The sequence below is a fragment of the Coturnix japonica genome, chromosome 13 (assembly GCF_001577835.2).
Source record: "Coturnix japonica isolate 7356 chromosome 13, Coturnix japonica 2.1, whole genome shotgun sequence".
NCBI lineage: Eukaryota > Metazoa > Chordata > Aves > Galliformes > Phasianidae > Coturnix > Coturnix japonica.
Genome location: NC_029528.1, coordinates 2,697,442 through 2,720,564, shown reverse-complemented (window position 1 = coordinate 2,720,564; position 23,123 = coordinate 2,697,442). Strand labels below are relative to the sequence as shown.

Genomic DNA, 23,123 nt, shown 5'->3' with positions numbered 1-23,123 from the left:
TTTCCAATTGCTAAAATGTCATAGCAAATGAGGAAAATGGGAAGTTTATAGAACAGCAGGAGAACAGGAATACAGAAGAAATAAGACTTTGATTTATATTTGTTCTGTACTTATTGAAGAGAGGCAGGAAAAAAATGTCTGTTTTCTCCATTAGGGTTTTTCTTTTCCCCCAGAGAGATTTTACTGCCCATTGTTGATCATGTATTTTGTTAAAATGTGCAATAAGCACCTTTTCAGTCCCAGGGTTAGAACTGCATCTGAGGCATCCTGGTGCTCACCTTAGGTTTTGTTTTTGGGCTTTCTGATGTCACCAGAATCCCTTAATGGAGGTTCATGTGACGGAGTTCAGTTCATTGCATTTTCACCTTGATTAATTTTCGATGTGGAAAACTTTCTAAAGCCAACTGCTGATTGGCTGCAAAAGACAAGTTCCTCCTGAAGGCACAGTGTTTAACTGCTCACTTCAGATGCTCACTTTCCAAAGTGCAAGCTGATCAGCTTGAACTGCTGTTCACCTCTTACGTTCTGCTTGCTGCTGAAAAATTTTACAGGGTCACAGAGGAAAACAATGATTTGCCCTGTTTGTCGAAGCAGAAGTACTGCTGAGCTTCTGCTTTGAGGCAGAGGGGTAGCTGAGAGGTCCACAGTAAAAAAGCATTAGGTTGAAAGCAGGTTGAAGTTCCAGGCATTCTGAGACTGCCATAAATAACGATCCTTAGGGAGTAATGAAATTTAAGAAGAGAATTAATTGACAGTATCTTTTTGATACAGTTGAGACGTACTCACTACCAAGATATACATTCCTTCCATTTAAACAGACAGCTTCAGAAACACTAATCCCTATTACAGCATTATGCTACAAACTGTGTCCCAGAAGAGGTTTAAAGTAAATTAAGGGGCTTGTAGGACCCAGGTCTTATTTAAGCAAGCATGAAACTACCTCTTCAGCTCTGGTGTGCTTTTAAAACAGATTAATACTGGGCCTAAATCACATCAGAGTTGTTTGTGCAAAAGCCTTGCAGGCAGAGGCCTTTAAAAAATAGAATCATAGCAAAGCTCTTTTGTGATGTTCTTCTTTTACTTAAGTCTTCAGTCTTTTCCTTAGCAGAAGTGAGATTGTCACAGCTAAAATTGCAATTCTTTAAGAAGTGACAATTTAGATTTAAAACTTCAAGTTTTTATAACAGGAGTGGCTAACATTCTTTCTGAATTAACACTCGCATGAATCAGTGTGCTTCTAATGTATGTAAATGAAGAGCTTTCTTTCATTGATTAGCCCTTCCTTGGCTCCTATCCTGTGAACCCTTAAGTCTGTGCCTGTCTTAACTTGTAGTCCCACAAACTCCAGTGGCTCCCCTGGTTACAAGAGCTAACCTTACACAAAGCAATTTACCAGATCAGGGTTCTGCTGTTTTCTGCAAGCCACACAGATGAAAAACAATAACAGTGAAAGCATTTTCACATGATAGAAGCCCTCCCAGTGCATACTGACTGGTCAGTATAGATGCCTATTTCAGAGCTGTATGTTTGTATAAAAATTTGCATTTGTTTCATTCACAGATCATGACCAAAATGATTCATTAGGGTTGTTGGTGCTCATTTCTTTTTTGTTTTTCACATCTTGATCACCAAATTATCGTCTCCCATTGACAGCTAAAATCAAGTTAAATTTTAATATTCTTAATACTCTTTATTCTAGTAATGTTCCATCTCTACTTGTCTAATTTACAAGTAAGCAACAACTTCTGTTCTAAGTTGTTGTTCAGTTTAATAGTGTTGTGAGCATGGCTTGAAGGTCAGCAGCTATAAAGGGGAACAGTATTTTAGTAAATCTGTGCTAGTCTGAAGAACACAGTAACAGAAGTTCTGTGTGAGGGCTGTTATTTAGCTATTAGGTTCATAAAACATGTAATTTTAAGGCTGTGCTTCATCACTGATTATCTTAGGCAATTCAAACATCTGTTGGGCTTTTTTTCCCCTAAGAAATATGTATTATTGTTAAGGTGAAAATAACTTGGGTTAAATCCCATGGTCCTACTAGATGAGAGAGCTGCTAGCATGATTGGTCAGTCCTTCAGGGCTTACTGCTCTCACATAATATCCCTATTATCCCTGCCTTGCAGAACATGTGAAAGAATACAGGACATCACTGGGTTAAGTTAGCAGTAATGGCACGCTGTGGAAATATCAAACATGATGTTTTTAACATTTCAGACACTGCAGCCCATGCGTGTAAATGCTTTCATTACTTCAAATTATCAAATATTTTATTCTGTCCTCAGACTGAGTGCTGCATTTATATTGTGTTCTTAAATGTCCATGGCCAATAATGTTTCAATTGCAAGCAGGCCTGGTCTGCAGAGCTGGAATTTGTATGGGGGTTTTCCAGCAATTTGAAGAGATTGTGGCTCAATGCTGCCAAAACAAATTTTCCACACTGTATAGCAACAGGCTTTTATGAATTTTGATGGAGAGTTTAAAAGAGTAATATTAATTCTCACTTTAATATGTCAGAGCTGTGCTTTGGGTTGTTTTTTTTATGACATCACTGATAAGAGCCAATTTCTTTCCTCACTTTTTGTCTCACATCAAGGGAAAAAAGCATTCTAACTGTACTTTCTTTTATGCTGTAAGTTTTGCTTAAGAATGCTTGAATTCTGGTTTAATGAGTTGATGTTTTCAGTAATAAACTTGGAATCCTGCTTGCTTTGCTGTCAGAGGTGGTAGCTAATAAAACTATTATCGACATCTGCCAGATCTTGTAGAAATGAACATGCTACAAAAATGAGAGCACAACATGCATGGATTGCATCAGGTCATTGTTTAGTGAGGGCTCTGACTGTAACTCATGAGCTTCGTTTCTCTCTATGTGGGCATGGCTGCACATGCCCTTGAGATACATTGCTATTTCCTCTTTCTGCCCGGGGTTTGGAGCCACTTCAGTGAACTCCAGAATTTCAATACAAAGTCATCTCTTTATTTTCTTTGGTTAATAACATTATTAATATTTACTGAGTTTCAGTAGATGATTGGCATCTGCTATTTGACTTCTTTAATGTTTGGAAATGTAAGTTCCTAATATGCCTACAGAGGTCAAAGACTAAGCTAGAACCAAGTCAGAGGACATCAGCAGCCTCCTGCCTTCTGTAACAGCCAGACCAAAGCACACATGCTGCACTTGATCAAGTAATGTCTGGCAGCAGTTAAATTAATCATGTCAGAGTGTATTTCTAAAGCATATGTAGACTGTTGGGAGTGAGAGCAGAGTGTAAACTGCTGGGGTAGGGAAAGCTCCAAAGGAAGAGAAGAAAAAAGGCAGAGTTAGATGGGATTCTTTAAGTCAACAGAGGAGAAATAGGTTATCATGTTTGAAATTAGTACTCACGGTGTAATAGTATGTTAAATAGCATTGCATCTCCTACAAGAAAAGGGGGGGTGGGGGGGGGGAAGCAAAAAGTTTCATATGAAGTGTGGAAATGAAAAAAGAGCTGAAGAACAGCGTGAGCCAGATCAGAAGGCTCTAAGTGGAAGTGGCTTTTGTGGCCTGAACTTGAATTTTATGTAAACAGCAGTCTGTCATCTGCCTCCCAGAAACACCAAACTTACAATAACTTGGCAAGGTTCACAGTTTCTCCTTTAAGGGGCCTAGTTTTGATACAGCTCACAGACTGAAGCGTGAAGGTTTTTTATCGCATCCTAAGAGAATGATTGCCCTGCTGAGAGTTGAGGTTTCACCAAAGCTTGTTCATGGCAGTAAAATATCTCGAGCTGATTTTCACTGCATCAGATTTCCATGACTTTGAACCGGGGCTGAGAACTCCTTTACTGGAATGCATAAGAGGGAAAGCGTTGTTGAATGATTCTGCCTCCACTGTTGGGACTGTGGATTCCGGGGGGATTGGGTGGAATATACAGAGAGAAGAATGCAGGAAGCTCTTAACAACCTTTGTTGATTGGGGTTGATTGGGTTAAAACCTTCCGGAATCATGCAAAATGATTCTGAAGTCAATAAAATGCTGATGGAAGGTTGATTAATTTAAAGTACAATGAACAGACTCCTTGTCATATAGCTGGCTCTGTAGCCAATACGCTTTTTCTCAATGGAATTGTGTCAGCATTCATTTTTCTTTCATTTCTGGTTATCGTCCTCAGATATTTTATTGTGAGGAGGGGCTTCAAAATTGCTTTTGGAAAAAGTTCCTTGTTGGAGCTCCAGCCTTCAGAAATTGGCTTTATGTCAACGCATCACCTGTTAGTTGTTAAGGGTTGAATTTTCAGAGCTATGATTTCATCTCCCTGAAGAGGAGGCAGACAAAAGGATTCAATGCAACAACAGATTTTGAGTTTGAGACATAAACAACATTAAAAAAAAAAAGCCAACCCAAAACACTTTTGGGATGAACTCAGACCAGATTAAATTGAGTATTTACATTTAGAAAGTATGACAGCCTGAATGCATGCTAAGCTTAAGGCTTTGTCATTTAAGCTATAAAGGAGTCTTAGTCTATAATGACCGGTAATACTTTGTTAGGGTAAATGAACTGGTGCATTGTGTAGGAGTGGGAGAAACGTGCGCTTAATTTTGTTTATATCCAGGTCTATAGTTACTACTGTGCCTGATTTGCTTATGTCCAATAGTGATTTGTTTTACTTTAACTTCAGTGTTGAGTTTTTTTTCAAAATCTGCAAGTGTTATGAAGCACCAACGCCCCGGTACTTGATGAGCAGCTGTGTCGCTATACAATAAATGCAAGTAATGGAACTGGGAACTTTGTAGGATGTCCAAGAGAGGATCAGAGCAGAGAGGTCTCTGCAAGCGAAGGGTGAGGAACTTGCTCTGGCAGCTTGCTCCAGGATGAGGTTTCTGTGGAGACTTCTAACAATTTTTGATAGTGTTTGAGTAGGAAAAGCCTTGAGAACAGCCTTTCCTGTGGTCTTATCTCAGGCTTAAGTACAAAGATATACAACCTGTTTTCTTTTCTCCTTTTAAAATGTTGAACTGAACTTTAGAAACCTCAGGAGAGGGAAAGAAAAAAATAAAACCTGGTGCTTTTGTTTGAGTGCTGAGAACAGGCTTAGACCAGTTTTCATTACCAATATCCACTTGCCTGGTTCCAAGAACTGCAAAGGATTTTTTCACTTGGTATAAATGAGAATTAAATTGAAGTTGAGAAAAAAATTCCCAACTTAAGGCTTTCTTCCCACTTCAAGCATTCACTTTAAACTGAGTATTTTGAATCAAACTAATGTGTTCGTGCTGTACTCTGACTCGAACACATCCACTGCTACAGGAAAGTAGTTCTTATGGCAGTGTATCACATGCAGGCATGACATTCCTATTTAGTTTTTTCTTGCCCAATGATTTGCTTTCTACCACTTTTTACTGGATTTTTTCCTTATATTTGCAGGTGAAGTAATGTGTGTTTTTCTGCTTTTGTTGTTATTTGAAATGCATTTAAAAGCACAGGGAAAGTCATTTATAAGCCAGCTATAAAGGGCATCTCCTCCTAGTAACCTAGATTTCAATATATAAAAATTGAAGAGTTATATCTTTGAGAGCTTGTCGTGATGAGCAACTTGTATATTTCCCTCATGCTCAAAAAAATACATTAAAAAAAACCTCCTCTATAAAGTATGTCTCATAGTTGCCTTTGTGGTGGCCATGTAATTATTCTCTAGGGTGGAAAAGCCTTGAGTAAATATATGGCAGGAGTGGAACAGACGTTATGCAACCTACTTGCATCCTTTCTGTGAGCCCTCATTTTTGCAAAGTGATCTTGCTTTGTTTTTCTGGCTGGATATATGTGCCTAGTGAGTCTGATATGAAAGCTCACAGGATTTTATTTTGCCTCAACAATAGCGAAGCTTTATGTCTTGATTCTGTTGAATTACATGGATATTCCTGAGCATCCATTTGACAAGAGTTCTCATGATTGCTATTTGTTTACTTGCTCACATACTTTGGTTTGTGTTCATAAATGCCAAATTTAGATATAATTAAATCATTAAACCTGATATGGTATCTAAATAAAGAAGTTTATATCTGTGCATTAGGCCCTCCGTTTGATTGCCTGCATTCCTGCTTCATGGTGCTCTCTGTAGTGATGTTACACACCATTAGAATGTTACCTTTAATGAAACAGAGTTCTTCTCTGACTCAGCCCCTCAAAGCTGATAGATGGGTGCTTCCAACATTGCCCCAAAGAAGGATCTGACTGCAGAATTGGGATGGAACTGCAGTCTTAATTACCTTTTCCCACCTACTACTCTTTGAGCCACGTGCCTAAATTCAGAGAGGTTGTTCTGGAAATGTGAATCAGCTCCCTTACTGACAAGGCCAGATTTTCTCACTTAAGATTAGCTTAAAACATGGATGAAACACCATTTAAATCTGTAGAGTCAAAGTAATATAGGATGGTTATGAAAGTTGGCTGCAAGCAGAATCCAGCTGTGTAGTTCAGATCTCACCCGGATCTAGAAGGTCTCCTGTCCAGCATATTCTAAGGGCTCTGATTGTCTCTGTCAGTGTTAAATCAAGAAACTGTTCTCTATATTTGCCCCATCCCCTTTGAGGGTCCCCTCTGTCCAGCCCTGTGTGCACAGTGGGGTTGTGCAGCTCCCTGTGCAGTAGGCTCTCTGCATGCACCAGCAGTGCCTGGCTATGGCCAGAGCTGTGAGGAGAAGGTCAAAAGGAAAAACCCACCCTCCATACCCTCCTCTTCTCCCTGAGCTCCTCTTTTGTGGTCCTCAGCAGCAGTGCAAAGCATTCTGTTCCCAAAAAGGAAGTGGGGTACCTCAACTTCCCTAAAGGACCATTAGAAAACTGTAATTTCAAAATGAGTTTCCTGTCCAAGGAAGAGGGCTTAGCACTTGCAAGAACAGTTCTCCACTGTACAGGGCAGACATTTGAGTTTTATGAGGAACAAATAAAACATTCCTCTGTGCTTTACAGGCATAACACTTTCTTAGGCTCTTTAGTTACAAAATGACCTGCCCGCATAGTTATGCCGATGGGTTGCAGAGAATAACACGGCCCAACTGTTCAGCGGTGCCTGACGCAGTAAAGGAGCGGAGGTGGGGGAAGCAGAGGCAAACCAAAAAGCCGTCTGCTGCTCACAGCCGTTCTTTTCAGCCTGTAGTAAACTCTGAGATACAAACAAAACGATTCCTGCTCTAGAGAGGTGGAGATGGTGGCACTGCACTGACACAGAATCTTAATTGAGGACAGTGGGAATGTGCAGGGTGTAACCAAGAGCGCAGCTTGTCCTATGGAATGTGATACAGGTCCTCTGTCACAACAGGCAGCGCGGGCTAAACCTTATATGTCTGAGCTGTGGCTTATGAGAGGTATGTGGAAAGGATTATGCCAGCTTAATTCTGTTCTTTGGAGGTGTGGAAAGCATAGCCAGGTTGACCTTACCCTGCTAATCCTGCTTTAAAAATAAATTAATTGTTGTCAGCATGAGATCTTATAAGAGTTACTTTCTGGGGCTTAGACTTTGCGTTCCGTCTTGCCCTATAATAAAGTAAATTGCCCACTTCAAAGAACAGAAAAACAGTGAAAGTCCACCAAAATCCTTGATGAAACTTCACTGTAGAACATCCAGAAGCAGCTGTACTTTATCCTGTAGATGTCATTGTAAGCTTATTGTGGGACTTGTGATTGAAAATAATTGGAGAATCGTGTTAAGTTCAGTCTAATGAAAAGCCCTAGTCTGTGCTATATTGTATTGCTTAAGATTTACTGTGTGCTGCAGTAAAGGCACGTGGTCACATGACCCTTGATTGCAATCTTTTTCATGTTAAGATTATAATCTTAATTTACTTCTATTTGCCTTTAAAGCAAGCTTATGGGAGGGTTTTCTTGGAGTAGTTCCATATTAAATGTGAAAGCACTCTGATATGCAAGTTCTAATGTTAAATTTTCACATGTTTTCATGTTCTAGGTGTAGAGAAGGTAGAGTTCCAAAAACAGTAGTGAAGCACAGTCTGTGCAGAGGGAGGTGAAAGGATAATGAAGACAGCAATAGCTTGTAGCTGCAAAGGCAGATAAACATATGCTGCCTATTTTTTCTTGTTCCGCAGACTTTGCTTTAGCTAATGATGTTCTTTGCCCAAGGCTTGTTGAGTGGAAGATAGATAAGTTAGCAGGTAAGGCTCCAGCCCTGTGCTTCACAGATCCTTACAGAAGAGCAAGTTAATCTTTCCTAATTCCAATAAAAGTCATCATAGTGCAGCTGTTAAGGGCAATTTGTCAGGGCTGGACATTTCTTTTAAGAGGATGATCTACTAGAAGCAAACAAAATGTGATTTATTGGTTACATATTCTGCCCAACTTCTTAAAGAGTCAAAAAAAATAATTAAGTAAGAATAGCATCTGAGTAGTTTGTATCTGCAGTATTCTGACTTGGATGTGCGCTTACACACTTTCATAATGTTGCAAGGAAGGAACTGAGAATAGCAGGTTCTCTAGTAATGAAAAACATGGAAGTGGTGCAAACCAGCATTTGTATTTGTGACAGGTTTTACAACAATCTAACTGATGTACTTCTGGCCCTCTGTCACCTTATAGAAGAGGGAACTGGGGGAAATAAACACACAGTGAACTTGAGAAAAGCACAGAACAGTCGAGAACTTCAGAAGGACAACAAAGTAAATAGAGCTGAGACCACAGGTCCTCAAAAGTGCATTCTGCCTCCAGCGACTGCACCTAGGGAAGCTGACAATGATTTTAGGCTTAGATATTTCAGAGAGGATGTACAACAGCCATCAGGAATAGCGTTATAGCATTCAGATTTATTATTATTATTATTAATGAATGCTAAATAACACATTGTGGTGGTTAAGAGAAATCACTGTGTAATTAAAAGGGGCTTACTTTTTTTCCCAGCGGAAATTCTGGAACTGGCTGGAAATGCAGCAAGGGACAACAAGAAGGGTCGAGTCACTCCTAGACACATCCTGTTGGCTGTAGCAAATGATGAAGAATTAAACCAGGTAAGAAAAAACCCCACCGTGTGAGGGCCAGGATTTCCTTCAGGGCTTTTAAAATTGTCTTTCCGTGTAGCTGAATTGTAATTCAAGACCTCTGCTTATTGAACAGCCCACCACGAAACAGCCCATTCACTCGCTAGCACACTGACTGTGTAACTAAGAAGAGCACTCAGCTTAATTATGTATTTCAGGATACTTATAATGTGTGAAAATAGAAAGGAAATGTGGTGTGACATTTGCTTGCACTGCTACAACCACTTCTGTTGAAGACCAGAACATTATCATAAACTCTCAGAGGGCTTTTTTGTTCATTTATTTTTGTCTTCCCCCTTAAACAGCTTAGGACTCCATGGGACCTATCCTGTTCCCATTGACATCTACTGAATTAAGAGCTCTGGAATCTTGCAAGTCTGTGTCCTTTACGGATTTCAAGATGTCTTATTTAGCAAAAAAATAATTGGGCATTGTTATTACAGTGTTGTGGTGTCAGTCAGCGGTACTGGCTTGAATTAATGTCCCTTTTTTCTTGAAGTGCTGTAAAATAACATCTGATAAGATACTGCTTCAACCCTGTGTATCGTGATAGAGCAGGAAAGAAATCATCCTCCTTCAGCTTTTGTGTGGAATTAGATAATACTTTCATCATCCTTTTGTAAGCTGAGAACCTGGCTGGGTTGTGGTTGGGGAGCAGTAAATGTGAATCAGAAGGTGGAAATACCTGAGAGGCTTTGATGTCACTGTTTCTATCTTCCCTAATGCTAAATTAGTCCCAGTAAGATGTTAGGAAAAAATAAAAGGTTTAAAGTGGTTTTAAATACAGACCATGATTTATTTCACCTCTGCTTTAAAGGCTTGAATGAACTGCATGCTTTTGAGTATTGATCTGCTTTTCTTCAACTACATAAAGATTTATTTTTTTTTTAAGAAAGACTTCCAGGTATAGAGATTTGTATAAATGTTACCCTCCATTTGAAGTTCCTTTTCCTAAGAAATAATTACTGTTTCAGAAATGCCTGCTGAAGGAAATTCAGCAATGGAGACGTGTTGTGTCACACAGAGTGTGGCACACATTGCAGTCCTGTACCTGACTTTGGGGTGCCATTCCTCGAAAAACAGAGCATCCTCAGTCACAGACATGAGGGCTTTGCAGGGCAGCCTGGCTGCTGGTAGCTGGGTTGCAGCCTTCATTTCATGGCTTCACAGCTTAATGAAGAAACAGCTCTTATGAGAGCTCAAGTGACACTCACAGTAACAGCATATGTGCAAGAACACGTATTCCCTTCACAGTTACACCTTGGTAGATGATTAACTTCAGATGTTTCATACGCTTCATGCCATCTTATTCAAGATAGATGTTGAGAAACATACAAGGATCAGTTAAAACTCAAAACAGTGCATGAAGTTTGCAGTAAATGCCATTTTCTGTTGTTGGTGTGTAAATGCTGGAGTTTGTCATCTGCAACTTTTTCTTATTAGCTATTGAAAGGGGTCACCATAGCCAGTGGTGGAGTGTTGCCCAATATTCACCCAGAGCTGTTGGCAAAGAAGCGGGGCTCAAAAGGAAAACTGGAAGCCATCATCACTCCACCTCCAGCAAAGAAGGCAAAGTCTCCAACACAGAAAAAAACTGTATCAAAGAAAACAGGCGGCAAGAAAGGAGCACGGAAATCCAAGGTAGAGTCATCCATTTATTTTCAATCCAAACATGTTGTAGGGAGCACCACACGGTTTAGTGTGTGATTAAAGATGGTGATCTCAGGAGAAGCACATGCAAATGCTGAGGGAAGAGTGCTGCCCAGTCCTTGTGGTAGGTGGAAGAAGTGGCATAGGCCTGCAGGGCAGGCAGGGAAGTGATGAGTGCTTTACTCTTTGCCAGGTTGTTGGGTGAGCACTGATGTTGGCACCAGGAGGCAGAAGACTGTGCACAGGATCTCACATAGCAACTGTAGGGATTGCTTTAGTGTGACTGCACAAGTGTTTGCATTGACTTAGAGTAAACTTGGTTGGACTTTGTTTGAGCATACTCTAAAGTTGTAAATGTTGAAGAGAAGCAGTACTCTAGGTCAGTTGCCTTGTAACAATGTCAGCAGCCATTAACGTGTCAGTTGTGTTTTCAGATGTTGTATTTTGTTATAATAACCTGGATCAATCTCTTTGTTCCAGGTTAATATAAAACTCCTCTTGTTCTAGTTCATTTGCTGAAATTCAGCCAGACTGAAATAGTCCTTCTGAAGTAGGATTCAGTTCTCCTAGAGCAGGTAGCTCAGGCTTTTGCAGCATCAGAGAAATTGTATTGTGGCTACACAGGATTTCTTTGGCTCAGCTAAAGACCCACAAATGTCCACCTGTTTGCATATTATAAATGAGATTCTTCCATGTTTAGACTTAGTGTTTTAACTCTGAGTGATCAATGAAACTAACTCAAAAGGAAGTTGGAGTTGATGGGAAGAACAAGAGGTTCAAAATGTGATTTTCTTATGCTAGAAAGCCAAGTAAAACACATAGTTGCCTTTTTTCCATGTATGGTTTTAGTTTGCAGGAGTAAGGAACCTTTCTAATGTGTGCAACAATGTGTAACCAAGGACATTTTTTTCTGCATGATAACCATTGTAAATCTACAGAGAATGGAAGTAGGAAGAAAAGTACACCCATTTTACCTAAAATTGACAGTGCATTTGAAAATGTTCCCTTCAGAGTCAAACAGCTTCTGTTGTCATCCTGTATGTCTCTCTCATTGCTTACATGGTCACTATCCTCAACATTTCACTTTGTTTTTTTGAACTGTTGGGTTGAATTCTCCCTGTTAGAACACCTAGCAGCTGACACTTTATGTGCAGTGCTTCTAATAGCTGTGCACTAATAATTCTCCTAGATCTGGATTGTTTGTCCTGCTTGATTACAGAAGCAGGAAGTCTGCTGCGGGTTTCTGTTTCTCTTCCACACAATAAGTTGTATTGTCTCCTTGCTATATTGGTAGTCAGCTAACAGTAAACTCTAGGGGAACTGAAATGGGACCCATGACAATCTAATTTTCAGAACGTTTTTGTAAAGAAAAGCATGGCAACAGCTTCTAGAAGCACAAATACACCCCTGTATCGGTCATCTTAGTTGTTCAGCTGCAGATTTAGTTTATATACTTTGAAAAGGAGTGATAGGAGAAAGGTGGCTGCCTAGTGTTTCACGTATACTTTCAGCTTCGGCATATGTAGTGCTGAGGCAACAAAGATTTAAATGAACGCACAATTTGTAATTGAGTTGACAGTATGAAATGATTCTTGGTACCAGCTGAGTCGGTAGCTGCAGCACAGCAGTCAACTCACCATCTCCATGAAGCATCCCTTTCAAAGTGTTCTTAATTCTCTTTTTTTATTCAGTAAGTCAATTTGAAACTTACCATTTAACTTCAGTCATATAATTGAAAGAAAGGGATGGTGATTGAGGAAACTGCCCCTCTGCAGTTTTATGGGAGCTAAAGGAAAGGGACAAGTGATAAAGATGTTCAGCCTTATTCTTTACTGGTAGGAATTGCAGACGTTGAGGTCATTTTTGCTATGGTTCTTTCATGATTCTTTCAGCTTTAATCAGCTGCTGTAGACTTAAGGATAAAATCCAAATGCCAGTGTTTATATTTGCCTTTATGTATGTTGTATATCTTAGTGTTATTAAACACTGTTGTACCCTATGTCTCGAGTGAACTAATTAACTCTGTTTTTGGAAGAAGAAGCAGGGAGAAGTAAGCAAATCAGCCAGTGCTGACAGCACAACAGAGGGAACTCCTGCAGATGGCTTCACAGTCCTGTCCACAAAAAGTCTGTTCCTTGGCCAGAAGGTATGCTTGTGTATTTTTATAAGTGAATACTAGTTTTTCTGTGCTGCTTAGGGAACAGCCCCTCCCACCAGCCTCCTCCCTCCCCCAGAATATCCAGGTACAATTGACATTTCTCCACTGCACCTGTGGAGGTGCATAATATTAGTTTATGAACACAGAAATTCTCTGACACAACTTGTAGAACATCTTAAAAATACATAAATGAGTCTTCATAGATGCATATGGTTAACTATTCCAATAGAAGGAAAGCCTGTGTGCTTGTAATCTACCATGCCTTACCCTCAGACAGTATAATCAGTGCAGCTAAGCCTTTGCCAAGGACAAAACTGTTCTAAGAACAAAATGGCTTTTCTGAAGGGCATCCCACCTCATTGCTGATGTGGAGGATGTACAGTTTTTTCTCAAAACCTCTTTTAGGCCTTTGTGGATAACAGTTGTCTCATGATCTGTTCTATTCTTTTCTGTTTGTCACAGAAGTTAATGCTGGGTAATAACAAATGATGCTTTTATGAAAAGCTCCGAGTCCATGCTCTTTTTATTCCCTGTGAATATGCTTCGGGACATGGGGCGGTTTGATACAAAGACATCTGTTTAAAAAGGCAATTCATTTGAAGAGACAGTTGAATAAGTCAATTTGGTTTTTTGTTTTGAAACCTGCCTTTAGTTTGCAACACTAAATTTTATTAAGTAAAACTGCATCTTTCTTCTATCATTCAGTAATCAGATCATTGTGTTGTAAGTCATAAAAGATGAACCATTATTGTCCATTGTGGGATGTATCCTCTGACCCGTTTTTATTTCATATTGAGGATGTTCTCCATTTATCCTTCCATGTTTTGTTCGCTAATTTTAACGTGCATAGAATTATTTCTTGTAAGACTTCTTGCTTTCCACTGTTAATTGTACACTTAGAGCCAGATTATGAGTTCAGTAGGGCTTTTTTGGTTAGGTTTTTTGTTCTTTGACTACCTCTGGGAGGGTGGCTTAGAATGTAATTTTAAAGACATGCAGGTGATTGAACTAGAACCCAAAACTTACTAAGTTACTGTCTGAAGAAAGCTAAGAATGTAAGGCTTTGGGGTCTGACTCTGAGCTCCTTGTAGTTACTATAATCTGTAATAGGAAGTAATGTCGTGTTCTAACAAGACTGACACTGCAGGTCAATGGAGCTTTGTGATTGGGCTCAGAGAAAGAGAGTCATGAACTCCAGAACTGCTTTAAGCAGTGATGAGCAAAGCCTCTGTCTGTTCTGGAGCTTTCCAGCAGTACCTTGTATAGGAAATGGGCTTTCTGGCTTTCTTGTACTCTTGTGAGTGCAGCCCCAGATCACTGGTGCTTTGTATCCATCCTCACACCGGTTCTTCATCTGTTAGCACTGCATTTTTTACCATTGACACTCCTACCAAGCGCATGAATGTTCAGTATCTTATTATGTGTCAGTGGAAAATGAAGTTCTTGTATGCTCTGGTGTGCCCCCAAAATAGCACATTTAGACCATCCTGAGATCATTCAAGCAGTCATGTGAAGAATGAAAAAGAGAGAGCCAAGAATACAGAATCTTTGCCCTGTGCTCATCAAAGATGTTTTATATAGCATACAAACCAAAAGATATCCCTATTATGCTGGTGTATTCCTAGAAATATGTTAAAGTATCCTACAGAATACTGTACAACACAATAATTCAGAAAATTATTTTCCAAAGGTGCATTTTCCATATGATCAAAATATTTTTTATTTTCCTGTGATGGGAAAAAAAAAAAGCCAAAGATGAAATATTCAGCTATGGAATCAGTGGGACTTCAGTGCTCCCCATCTCCTAAACTTGGGCTGGGCCAGAGCATCTGCTGCCGTGCAGGTCTGGCAGCCTGGGCTCCCACTGACAGTGCTGAGGGTTTATAATTATTTGTGAGGTGGAAATCTCAGATAATCGTTTTTTTTTTACTTTGGAAATTTAGAAACAACATGTAGCGATTTGAATCAATGAAATGCTTCTTTGTTGCCACTTCTTTACACAACCGATGTTTAAAAAGATAATACTGACTTTAAGATGCCTTAAAATAGTGCCTTGTGATATTCATAAACATAGTGACAGCAGAATTTACCTCAATAGCTGTTGTAGATAACAGTGCTGTGGTTCGATTCCTTAGGCTCTCCCTGCACGGTGCTTATTTTGGGAGTGTGTGAGGACAAAAGGTGACTGCCTGGTTGCAAGATGACCTTTCTTCCATTCAACATAACCTCACTTATAAAGAGCATTTTGAGGGAGGGAAAAGCTGCCGGCCTCTCTGGGGTCAGGATACCAGGTGGTCCAGGTCAAGGCCTGGGATATTGGACTCCTGGCTTCTGGATTTGGCCAGTTAAGAGATATGGTGAATCCACCTCTTCTCTCTCTGTTGCTTTCCCCATTTATGGAATGGATGGCAGAAAAGCTCAGTGTGTTAAAACATTTTGAGCTGCTCAGTTTGAAAGTAAGAATATTCCTATTGGTCACAGCTGTTTAATTAGCCTTGTATTTCTATTCTGTGTATTCTTAGTGGGAAAGTGAGCTACAGTGCAAACCGTCAGACCTCAAGCCTGAGCGTTAGAGTTTGGGCTTTCAGAAAAATAGCAGCATGTTGGCCTGCAAAATACATCTTCACTGTGCACTATGAAACTCATCCTGTATGAAACTTCCAATAATTTAAAGGTTGCACATGGATATCCAAGCTGTACTAGGTTTTTTTTAAGTGTGGCCCTTTAGAGGTTCATTTCTTCTGTCTAAAATAAATGCTTCATGCTATTGAGAAGTAAAATTGAGCAATAGTTCTATGGGAAAACTTTGGTTTGTGCTGTCCTGTTTGGCAGTCAGCTAACACTGCATTGAATGGCACGTGCAGAATTTAATAACTATGATATGTAGCTGCCAACACAGGTCATCAGTAATGGGCAACTTTTTAAGCATTTCATTGTTCCTGTTAAGTTGAAACTTTAATCAGCAGCTGGTTGCAATGTAAATCCCTTCTGTAAGTAGGTGCAGAGATAATTTAAGGTCTGAAACCAACACACTACTCAGCCGATAAACCTGGGGGCAAAAATCTGTAGAGCTCGATTAGGGATCAAAAAGATTCACCTCTAAAATGAATGAAATGTGCTTAGGAACATACGAATATCTCCACAAAACAGTCTTTTGGTGTCTGCATGTATTTTGGTTTTGGATATATTTTTATTATTATTATTATTATTATTTCTAAATTCATAGTTGATTTAATATTTTGGTTTGGTTTTATTTGACTTCCCCCCTCCTCCCCACTTTTTTTTCTAAACAGCAGTTGCTTGTAGTCAAACTCAAGACTCAAACTCCACTATGAATAACTCACCAGGTGTGAAGTATTACAGGACTCTGAGCTATTTGGAAAGCGAGCTTGCTTCAATTTTTATTACAAACTCCCAGACAGACCCGTACTTAAAGCAGGGCTGAATTACTCTCATTTTTAGCCAGTCACCCTATTTTGAGGGAGTGTAGTTTACTCAGGGTACGTATGCAGATGAGATGAAATTGACGACTTCTAAAAAGAGAAAGAAAGTTGATTCATGTCATCACATGAATGAAATGGAAGCATTTTTTTCAGACAACTTAAATGGATGAATGTTGGCCTCCTTAAATGACCCATTCACTTGTATTGGTTTTGTGAACTGATTCATGTTCCCTATTAATAAAATCACATATGTGTGGAGGAGACATTAATTGGCATGTTTGAATGTATATCTTATATTTTGTATGTTGAATACGTTGGTTTGGGTTAGAAGGAAAGCCTCACTTAATTTTGGTTGGCTTGAAGACTCACAGAAATGAATAAGAACTTTCTCTTTTGTAATTGCTTTCCACGTGCCCCAGTTAGCTGGTGAAACAATCACTCTGCATGTTGTAAATACAAGCATAAGTTATGATGTAGTTGTCCTATTTCATATATCAGTAGAAGCAATAAGCCCCCAGCAGTGCCCGCTTACAGTACTGGACCAATCAGCCACAATGCCAGCAGAACTGTGTGTGTGAAAACCGAATGACTGCAATTCAGGAGATGGTGGCACTAGGAAGGAAATACAGCCTTCCCTTGGTGAAGTTCTCTTTAAAACAAGCACCTGCTTTTCTAAAGATGCACTCAGATTCACTGGCTCCAGTAAGGAGCAGCTGTATCTTTCAGTGCTGAACAGCCATGGCACATCCCCCAGTGGGTGCGTAAGGAATGTTAAGGTGTCTCCAAGAAGAGACAAATACCTTTTTTATAATGCTGAAATAAGAACCTCAAATAGAACTCAGCTGAAAGCCAAGATATAGGGCCTTTTTGGTAGGTACATTTATTTCCTCCCAGCGTCAACAGTGTTTGAGTCTTGGGTTTGATGTTTTCAGTTGTTTAATTTTTATTTATTTTTTTTTTGATAACAGCCCTCCTTTATGACTTGCCATTTATTTTGCATATTTGTTTGCAGTGATGCTATCTCCATCTGTGTTGCAAAGCTCACTTTTCTGCAGCTTCTCTGTGATTTCCCAGCTGTCCTGTTATTTCCCACCTCATGCTTTTCTTTTCAGCTGAACCTTATTCACAGTGAAATCAGTAATTTAGCCGGCTTCGAGGTGGAGGCCATTATCAATCCTACCAATGCTGACATTGACCTTAAAGATGACCTAGGTAAATGGGGCATGGGTTGACACAACTAATGGTCACATGGAAATTATGGAACCCAGAATTTACTCTCTAGGGCTTCATTCATTAAATAAGAGCCAAAATTCTAAAGTTCTCTCTTGTTGAAGATCCAAATCCAAAAGACATTTCTACCAAATTTGAAATCATGCAACCACTGCAAGTATTTGAGTTGAATTCAATTTAAAACACCATTTAAATTCTTTTCCATAATGATCATATGTGACTGTTAGATATTCTGGGGGGTTTTTACGTGGCTTCTTTGAGGACTAAAATACTTTTTTTTGTCAGGTTGTTTTCAAAATAAGCAGTTTCTCCATTCAGACTGCAATCTCTGATGTTATTTCTGCTATTCAGAGTAGGCATAACCCTTTTAAAAGGGAAATGATTAAATGACTATACCCAAATTTTCTGCATCTTGATTTCATGTGTGATTCAGTCCAATTATTTCTTTCAGTTCTGTTTAAGTTACTCCCTATCACAACCATGTTCAGCTGAAAACAAAAACTGATAGTACACCAATGCTGAACTTGCAGATACTATCATTGATGTTGTATCACTTTTAAACCTCCTCCTGTCCCAGATCCATCAACTGTCTGTTCTTCACCAACCATAAAAGAAAAACTGACTTTCCACATGCTATGTACTGCCTTCCACTGTTATTTGATTACACCTGCTGTTGTTTTTTTAAAGCTTCCTTAATGGAATGCAACCCATAATTCTGCTACTGCATTTCCTGTGTGTAATTTAACAAGAAAAAGATTCAAGAAGGGTAATTTTGGATCAGTCTTTCTAAGATACGTTTATGTTTTCACACCTGTCTCATCCTTTATGACGCACAATTAGAAAATACACTTTACCTTTAAAACACAGACTCAATCATTTCCATGTTTTAAATCAAATTCAGTAAGATCCCGCCATATGTTGCTTCCTCCATATGAAGGAAACTGTCCTTTTTAGAAACCAAGTAATGAATTGCTCTGCGTATGAAGAGAAGTTCCTGTCAGCTTATTGATGCTGACAAAATGGAGAAACTAGTTATTTTGTTTGGCTTGACAATCATGAATTTCTTTTTTTAAACAGATTCCATGTTTTAGTGTCATGCTCTGTGGGGAATTAGTTGTTCTAGGATGCTGCCAAGTGAAATGGGGTATTAGCCAATCTTAAATCTTTGGAAATGATCTCGTATGATTGCTCTGACTTGTCATTTTAACATTTATTTGATCATGTCGTACTCAATATTCCTCCTCCTGTTCCCTACACCCCTTTCTCTACACACACCTGCACACACCACTCAGCATTACTCCTTTGGCGCAAGGTTTGGAGATGTGAAGGTAGGAAAATAATGGACGTTGGTACATGTGTAAATGTAGAGCCTGTGCTGGGTCTCTGTCCAACGTGGTTGATATACATCTGTTTACCTGTTGTAGTTGCAAGTTGTACAGGCTGACATTGCCACGATCGACAGTGATGCTGTCGTTCACCCGACAAACTCTGACATCTACACCGGTGGTGAAGTAGGTAATGGAAAGTTCAGTGCTGCGGAGTTTGTATGTGTGTGCATGGTCAATCAGCAGCCACAAGCTTGTCATAGCTATGCAGATTTGCATTTATTTCTCACTTCCAGCAGTCCTGACTGATAACAAAAAGAAATGAGTTGTTGCAAACTCAGTAGGTGTTTCTGACTTTTAATCACCAAATCAGGCCTTCAAAAGTAATGATAGAACGCACCGCCAAAATTTGAAGTGCAAGAACAGTGTATGTACAGTGCAGGCATGCGACCAAGGAAAATGAACATTGTATGACGTGGACTACAGTTTGTGCCTTGATCTTTAGATTTCTGGCCAGTTCCAGTACACTCTCTCCATGCCAAGTTTCAGATGTTCACATCTGACACGCTGGATCGAGCCCACTTTATTTTCCGAGCACTCTTAAGATGGATTTGTTTTTTCATGTTTCAACTCATGGACCAATTAGCTCATAGCCCTGCTCAGTGGTTGCTTGTGTCACTGGCACGTGGGTAGAAAAGACACATTTTTTATATTGTTAGTCATCTAAGCTACACTGATGAGTTAAGGTATTACATATATCATAGACATCTTCAGTTGTTATCTCTGCTTTGCCCTGAGTAACTCCTATCTTGGTTATACCTTTAATATTTTGAAGGATGTTACAAACAGGTAGCCACACTTTGTTTGATCTGCCTTAGTAATTTGAGAAGGCAAAGTCAGAATTGGGCTGAATATGGAAGTTGCTGATTAGAGCGATGACACCATACTTAAATCAATCAACTGCATGATCCCAGCCTCTTACATTTCCTGTTGGCCTCATTGTCACTGCATGAAGGGTCTCCTTCATTGAGGGCCCTTGTCCTGTTGCAGGTCAGCAAGCCTTGCAACACCCGCTGTTTCCCAAGGAGCTCCGTTCTGAGTAAGGCACAGAGGAACGTAGCCCTTTATGGCCTGTTAGAGTGGGAACAGCTGCGACTTGGCTGGTTAAACGTTATGCAGAGACATGAAAAGTGTCATAACTCCCTTTATCTGAAGAATACGCTTCTAAAGCCTGTCGGGCTCCTTTAGACAAGGTGCTTCTCTGATGCCCTTTGGCAGAGAAATGCTCAAGAAGCTGCTCAACAAAGACAATTATCCCTCAGAGCTGCACTGCTCATACCTTAGCGTAGGTTCCTGCTGCCTCTGACTGCTGTAAGAAAGAATAGAAGTGCACAAATGCCTAGCTTCCAGTGATTAACTTTTATACCCATCTAAATTTATTTTTAATTATTTTTTTTCGTTGTTGTTGTTATTTTTCCCTAACAATGTAAGTGTACTGGGGGCTTACTCTGAGAATTTTAGAGCCTAAATTTCCGCTAACGCTGTTTTCAACACTGGTACCAATGCCTGCTTCAAAAGCATGAGATAATGACCTCATTCTCATGGGAGTGACACACATTTATGCCTGTGAGCAAATAAGCTACTAACCTTGAAGCTGTGAAGCGAGACTTCCATCAAGAAACTTGCTAATATGGTGGGAAATGATTAAAGGCAGTGCCTCCTTTCCAGTTGGCAATGTAGTTCTGAAATGTAATTTCAACATAAATGAAGGAATTTCAATATAAATCCTCACTATTAATCGGAAGAACATAACTAAGAAGAGCAGAAAACATCACTGATATCACATATGTTCTTCTTTCAACCATATCTGCAAGAGCTCAGTGAAATGAGTTGACAGGGTTGTTCATTGCTTTTAATTATAAATTAATTCCCACTAGAAGGGAATAAGTTGATCCTTTTAGATTGAATTAGGGAAAACTAAGCTAAATTCCATTAAATGTACGACAGCTTTGCAATGGCGAAGAGATGACCCAGTTAATAGAGCTTTTCTGTTTCTAGGTTCTGTTCAAGGCTTAATTATGTTTCCCCTTGAAATAAGAAAATCTAAGGATTATGAATGTCGCGGGTTTAAGGGCTGATCTGAGTTCATGGACTCAAGGGGAATATAACTGGAATGCATACACAGATCTGAGCAGGAGGGATACGGAAATACATAGAACAGGAATATAACTAGAATGGAAAACTGTTTCTTTCCCTTCCTATCCCTTCCCTGTCAGAGTGATTTTACAGATTCCCTTATGTCAGCCACAGCAGGTAAACATGTTTAGCCACAGCTGCTGTGAAGGTAGTGCTGCTCTGAGCCACCAGTCCTGGGCATCCCTCTCTTCAGAGCCTGCTCTCCCAGGACACATTGCTGCTATACATGAGCCGCTACTGCCTTGTCTAAGAGATTTGCTAGATGGTGCCTTGTACTCAGCTGCACAGCTAACTGAATTTCATAACAATCTTAGTGTGGAGTTTGTCTGAAGAAGCTTAGACTAAAGTATTGACATAAAAATAAAACTTAATTGAGTCCAAGGAGCAAATTACACTCTGACTTACCGTCTGATCTTGCAATTCTGAATTAGTTATGAAAAAGCAAACTACAAGATGTATATTTTAAAATTATCCTCAGCTTTTGTACCCCAACAGCAATAAACCAACAGCAAAATAGAGGCAGGGTCAGTTTCTGAAGGAGCAAACAAATGCTGCCTTGTTTTCAAGAAACTTCTAATGGTCCTGTGGAAGAAATTTAGCAACGGGGTCAAAACGAAAGCATCTGGCAGTGCTCTAAGTTCTCAGAACTATAACTCTTATTTATTAACTGAACCTTGGAGGAGGGGCTCTGCTTCACGGAGCATACAGTATGTGCACTTCCATCAGAAAATGGGTTTGTTTTTTTTTTCCTTTCTCCATCAGTGACAGTGAGGGGCTTCACTAAATAAAGCCTAAATCATTAGGGATCCTAGTTCTGAATTTTTGGAAATCAGTTTTGGAAGTAATATCTGAAATCAGAGCCTTTATGATACCACTGCTTTTTACTTACCTGCCTTAATCATTAATGTGCACAGCAGAGAATTATTTGGGATGCTTATGTAGTTAGGAAAATGCTTTCTTGGGCTGTTTATTCTTATATATGTATATTAATACCTAAAACTAGAGCTGCAAAATAAGATCTAAACCATTTAGCAATGGACTGCCTTTGGTAAAAGCATACCTTTTGGTTGCCTTGAAACACTGCACAGCTCTTCTCCTCCCAAAATGACTTTGTCCAGCTCCTTAGCTGTAGTCAGAGAAGTTCATTGGAGGAATATGTTCCTTAGAGATTCTCCTTATTTCTGAGGCTCTTCCTCTTGGTTAAAGGTGGCTCAACAAGCTGGGCAGTTACCAAGTAAAGCAGCCCGCTGCACTCACGAGACTGTTTCATTCCTGGTGCCACCTGTTGGGGTCAGGGACCAAGATCAGGTGAGTTTCAAATTCTTATTGTGGCAAATGGCTCTTTAAAAACATTTATAAAGAGAGAGAGGGGAAATGAATCTTAAGGGAAGGAGTGACAGAACTCCAATCACTTTTGAGCTAGCACATCCTTCTGCATCATTTCACATTGACGGATGCTTGTGATAAGGAAGGAGATAGGGATGTCACAACAGATGTTTTGACTTAAAAATCAGTTGGAGGATGTTAGCAAGGGATACAGACGGAAGGTTTTTGGGTTCTTAGGGTTATCGTTTTGTTTCTTTTTCTTTCTGTTGTCATTGTTGTTTTTAATGAGTAGCTAACTCTGAAGTCCCAAAAGGTTTAGATCTTACTTTGCAGTCCCCCCAAAAAAATGTTCGGGCAGAAATAATTAGAACAATGTAATTGCAAATAATGATAAGTCTTGTCTGCTGTGGGAACCCAGGATGAGAGGAATAAAATAACAATTCTCTGTTCAGGAAGCACTTTGGAAAAGAAAGGCGGCAAGGAGTTTGTGGAAGCTGTCATTGAGCTTCGGAAAAAGAACGGACCCTTGGACATAGCTGGAGGTGAGATTCATCCATCACACTGCCTGCGTTCCTGCTGTTCCCAAGCATCACTGCTGGTTTTATATGTTACCTATATGTTATCTGTGCTCTCCAGAGTTATAATATACACATTGCATCTTAAGTAGCCATTACCAAAGTAACCAGGAAATGGCATAGTGATGCAATATCACAGGTAAGAGCAGGCTGTCCACAGATACACACATGCACAAGGGATGTTGATTGTTGA

The 23,123-nt window shown here is 39.6% G+C and overlaps 1 protein-coding gene across 9 annotated transcripts in view; it reads left to right on the top strand.

Annotated features, from left to right (window-relative positions):
* Positions 1 to 23,123, top strand: part of LOC107320185 (core histone macro-H2A.1) — a 43,123-nt gene that overhangs the window by 11,468 nt on the left and 8,532 nt on the right. The window contains exons 3-9 of one of the 9 annotated variants that reach the window (XR_004308885.1): positions 8,891 to 8,997; positions 10,471 to 10,668; positions 12,713 to 12,823; positions 17,391 to 17,490; positions 18,933 to 19,023; positions 22,236 to 22,337; positions 22,808 to 22,897. Coding sequence is in view for 4 of the 9 variants with exons in the window: in XM_015875818.1 (XP_015731304.1) it covers positions 8,891 to 8,997; positions 10,471 to 10,668; positions 12,713 to 12,823; positions 17,391 to 17,490; positions 22,808 to 22,897 (606 nt within the window). In the remaining 5 variants the exon portion in view is untranslated. The remainder of the gene's footprint in view (positions 1 to 8,890; positions 8,998 to 10,470; positions 10,669 to 12,712; positions 12,824 to 17,390; positions 17,491 to 18,932; positions 19,024 to 22,235; positions 22,338 to 22,807; positions 22,898 to 23,123) is intronic. The other 8 variants (XR_004308884.1, XR_001558156.1, XR_001558157.1 and 5 more) reach the window with 8 other exon arrangements.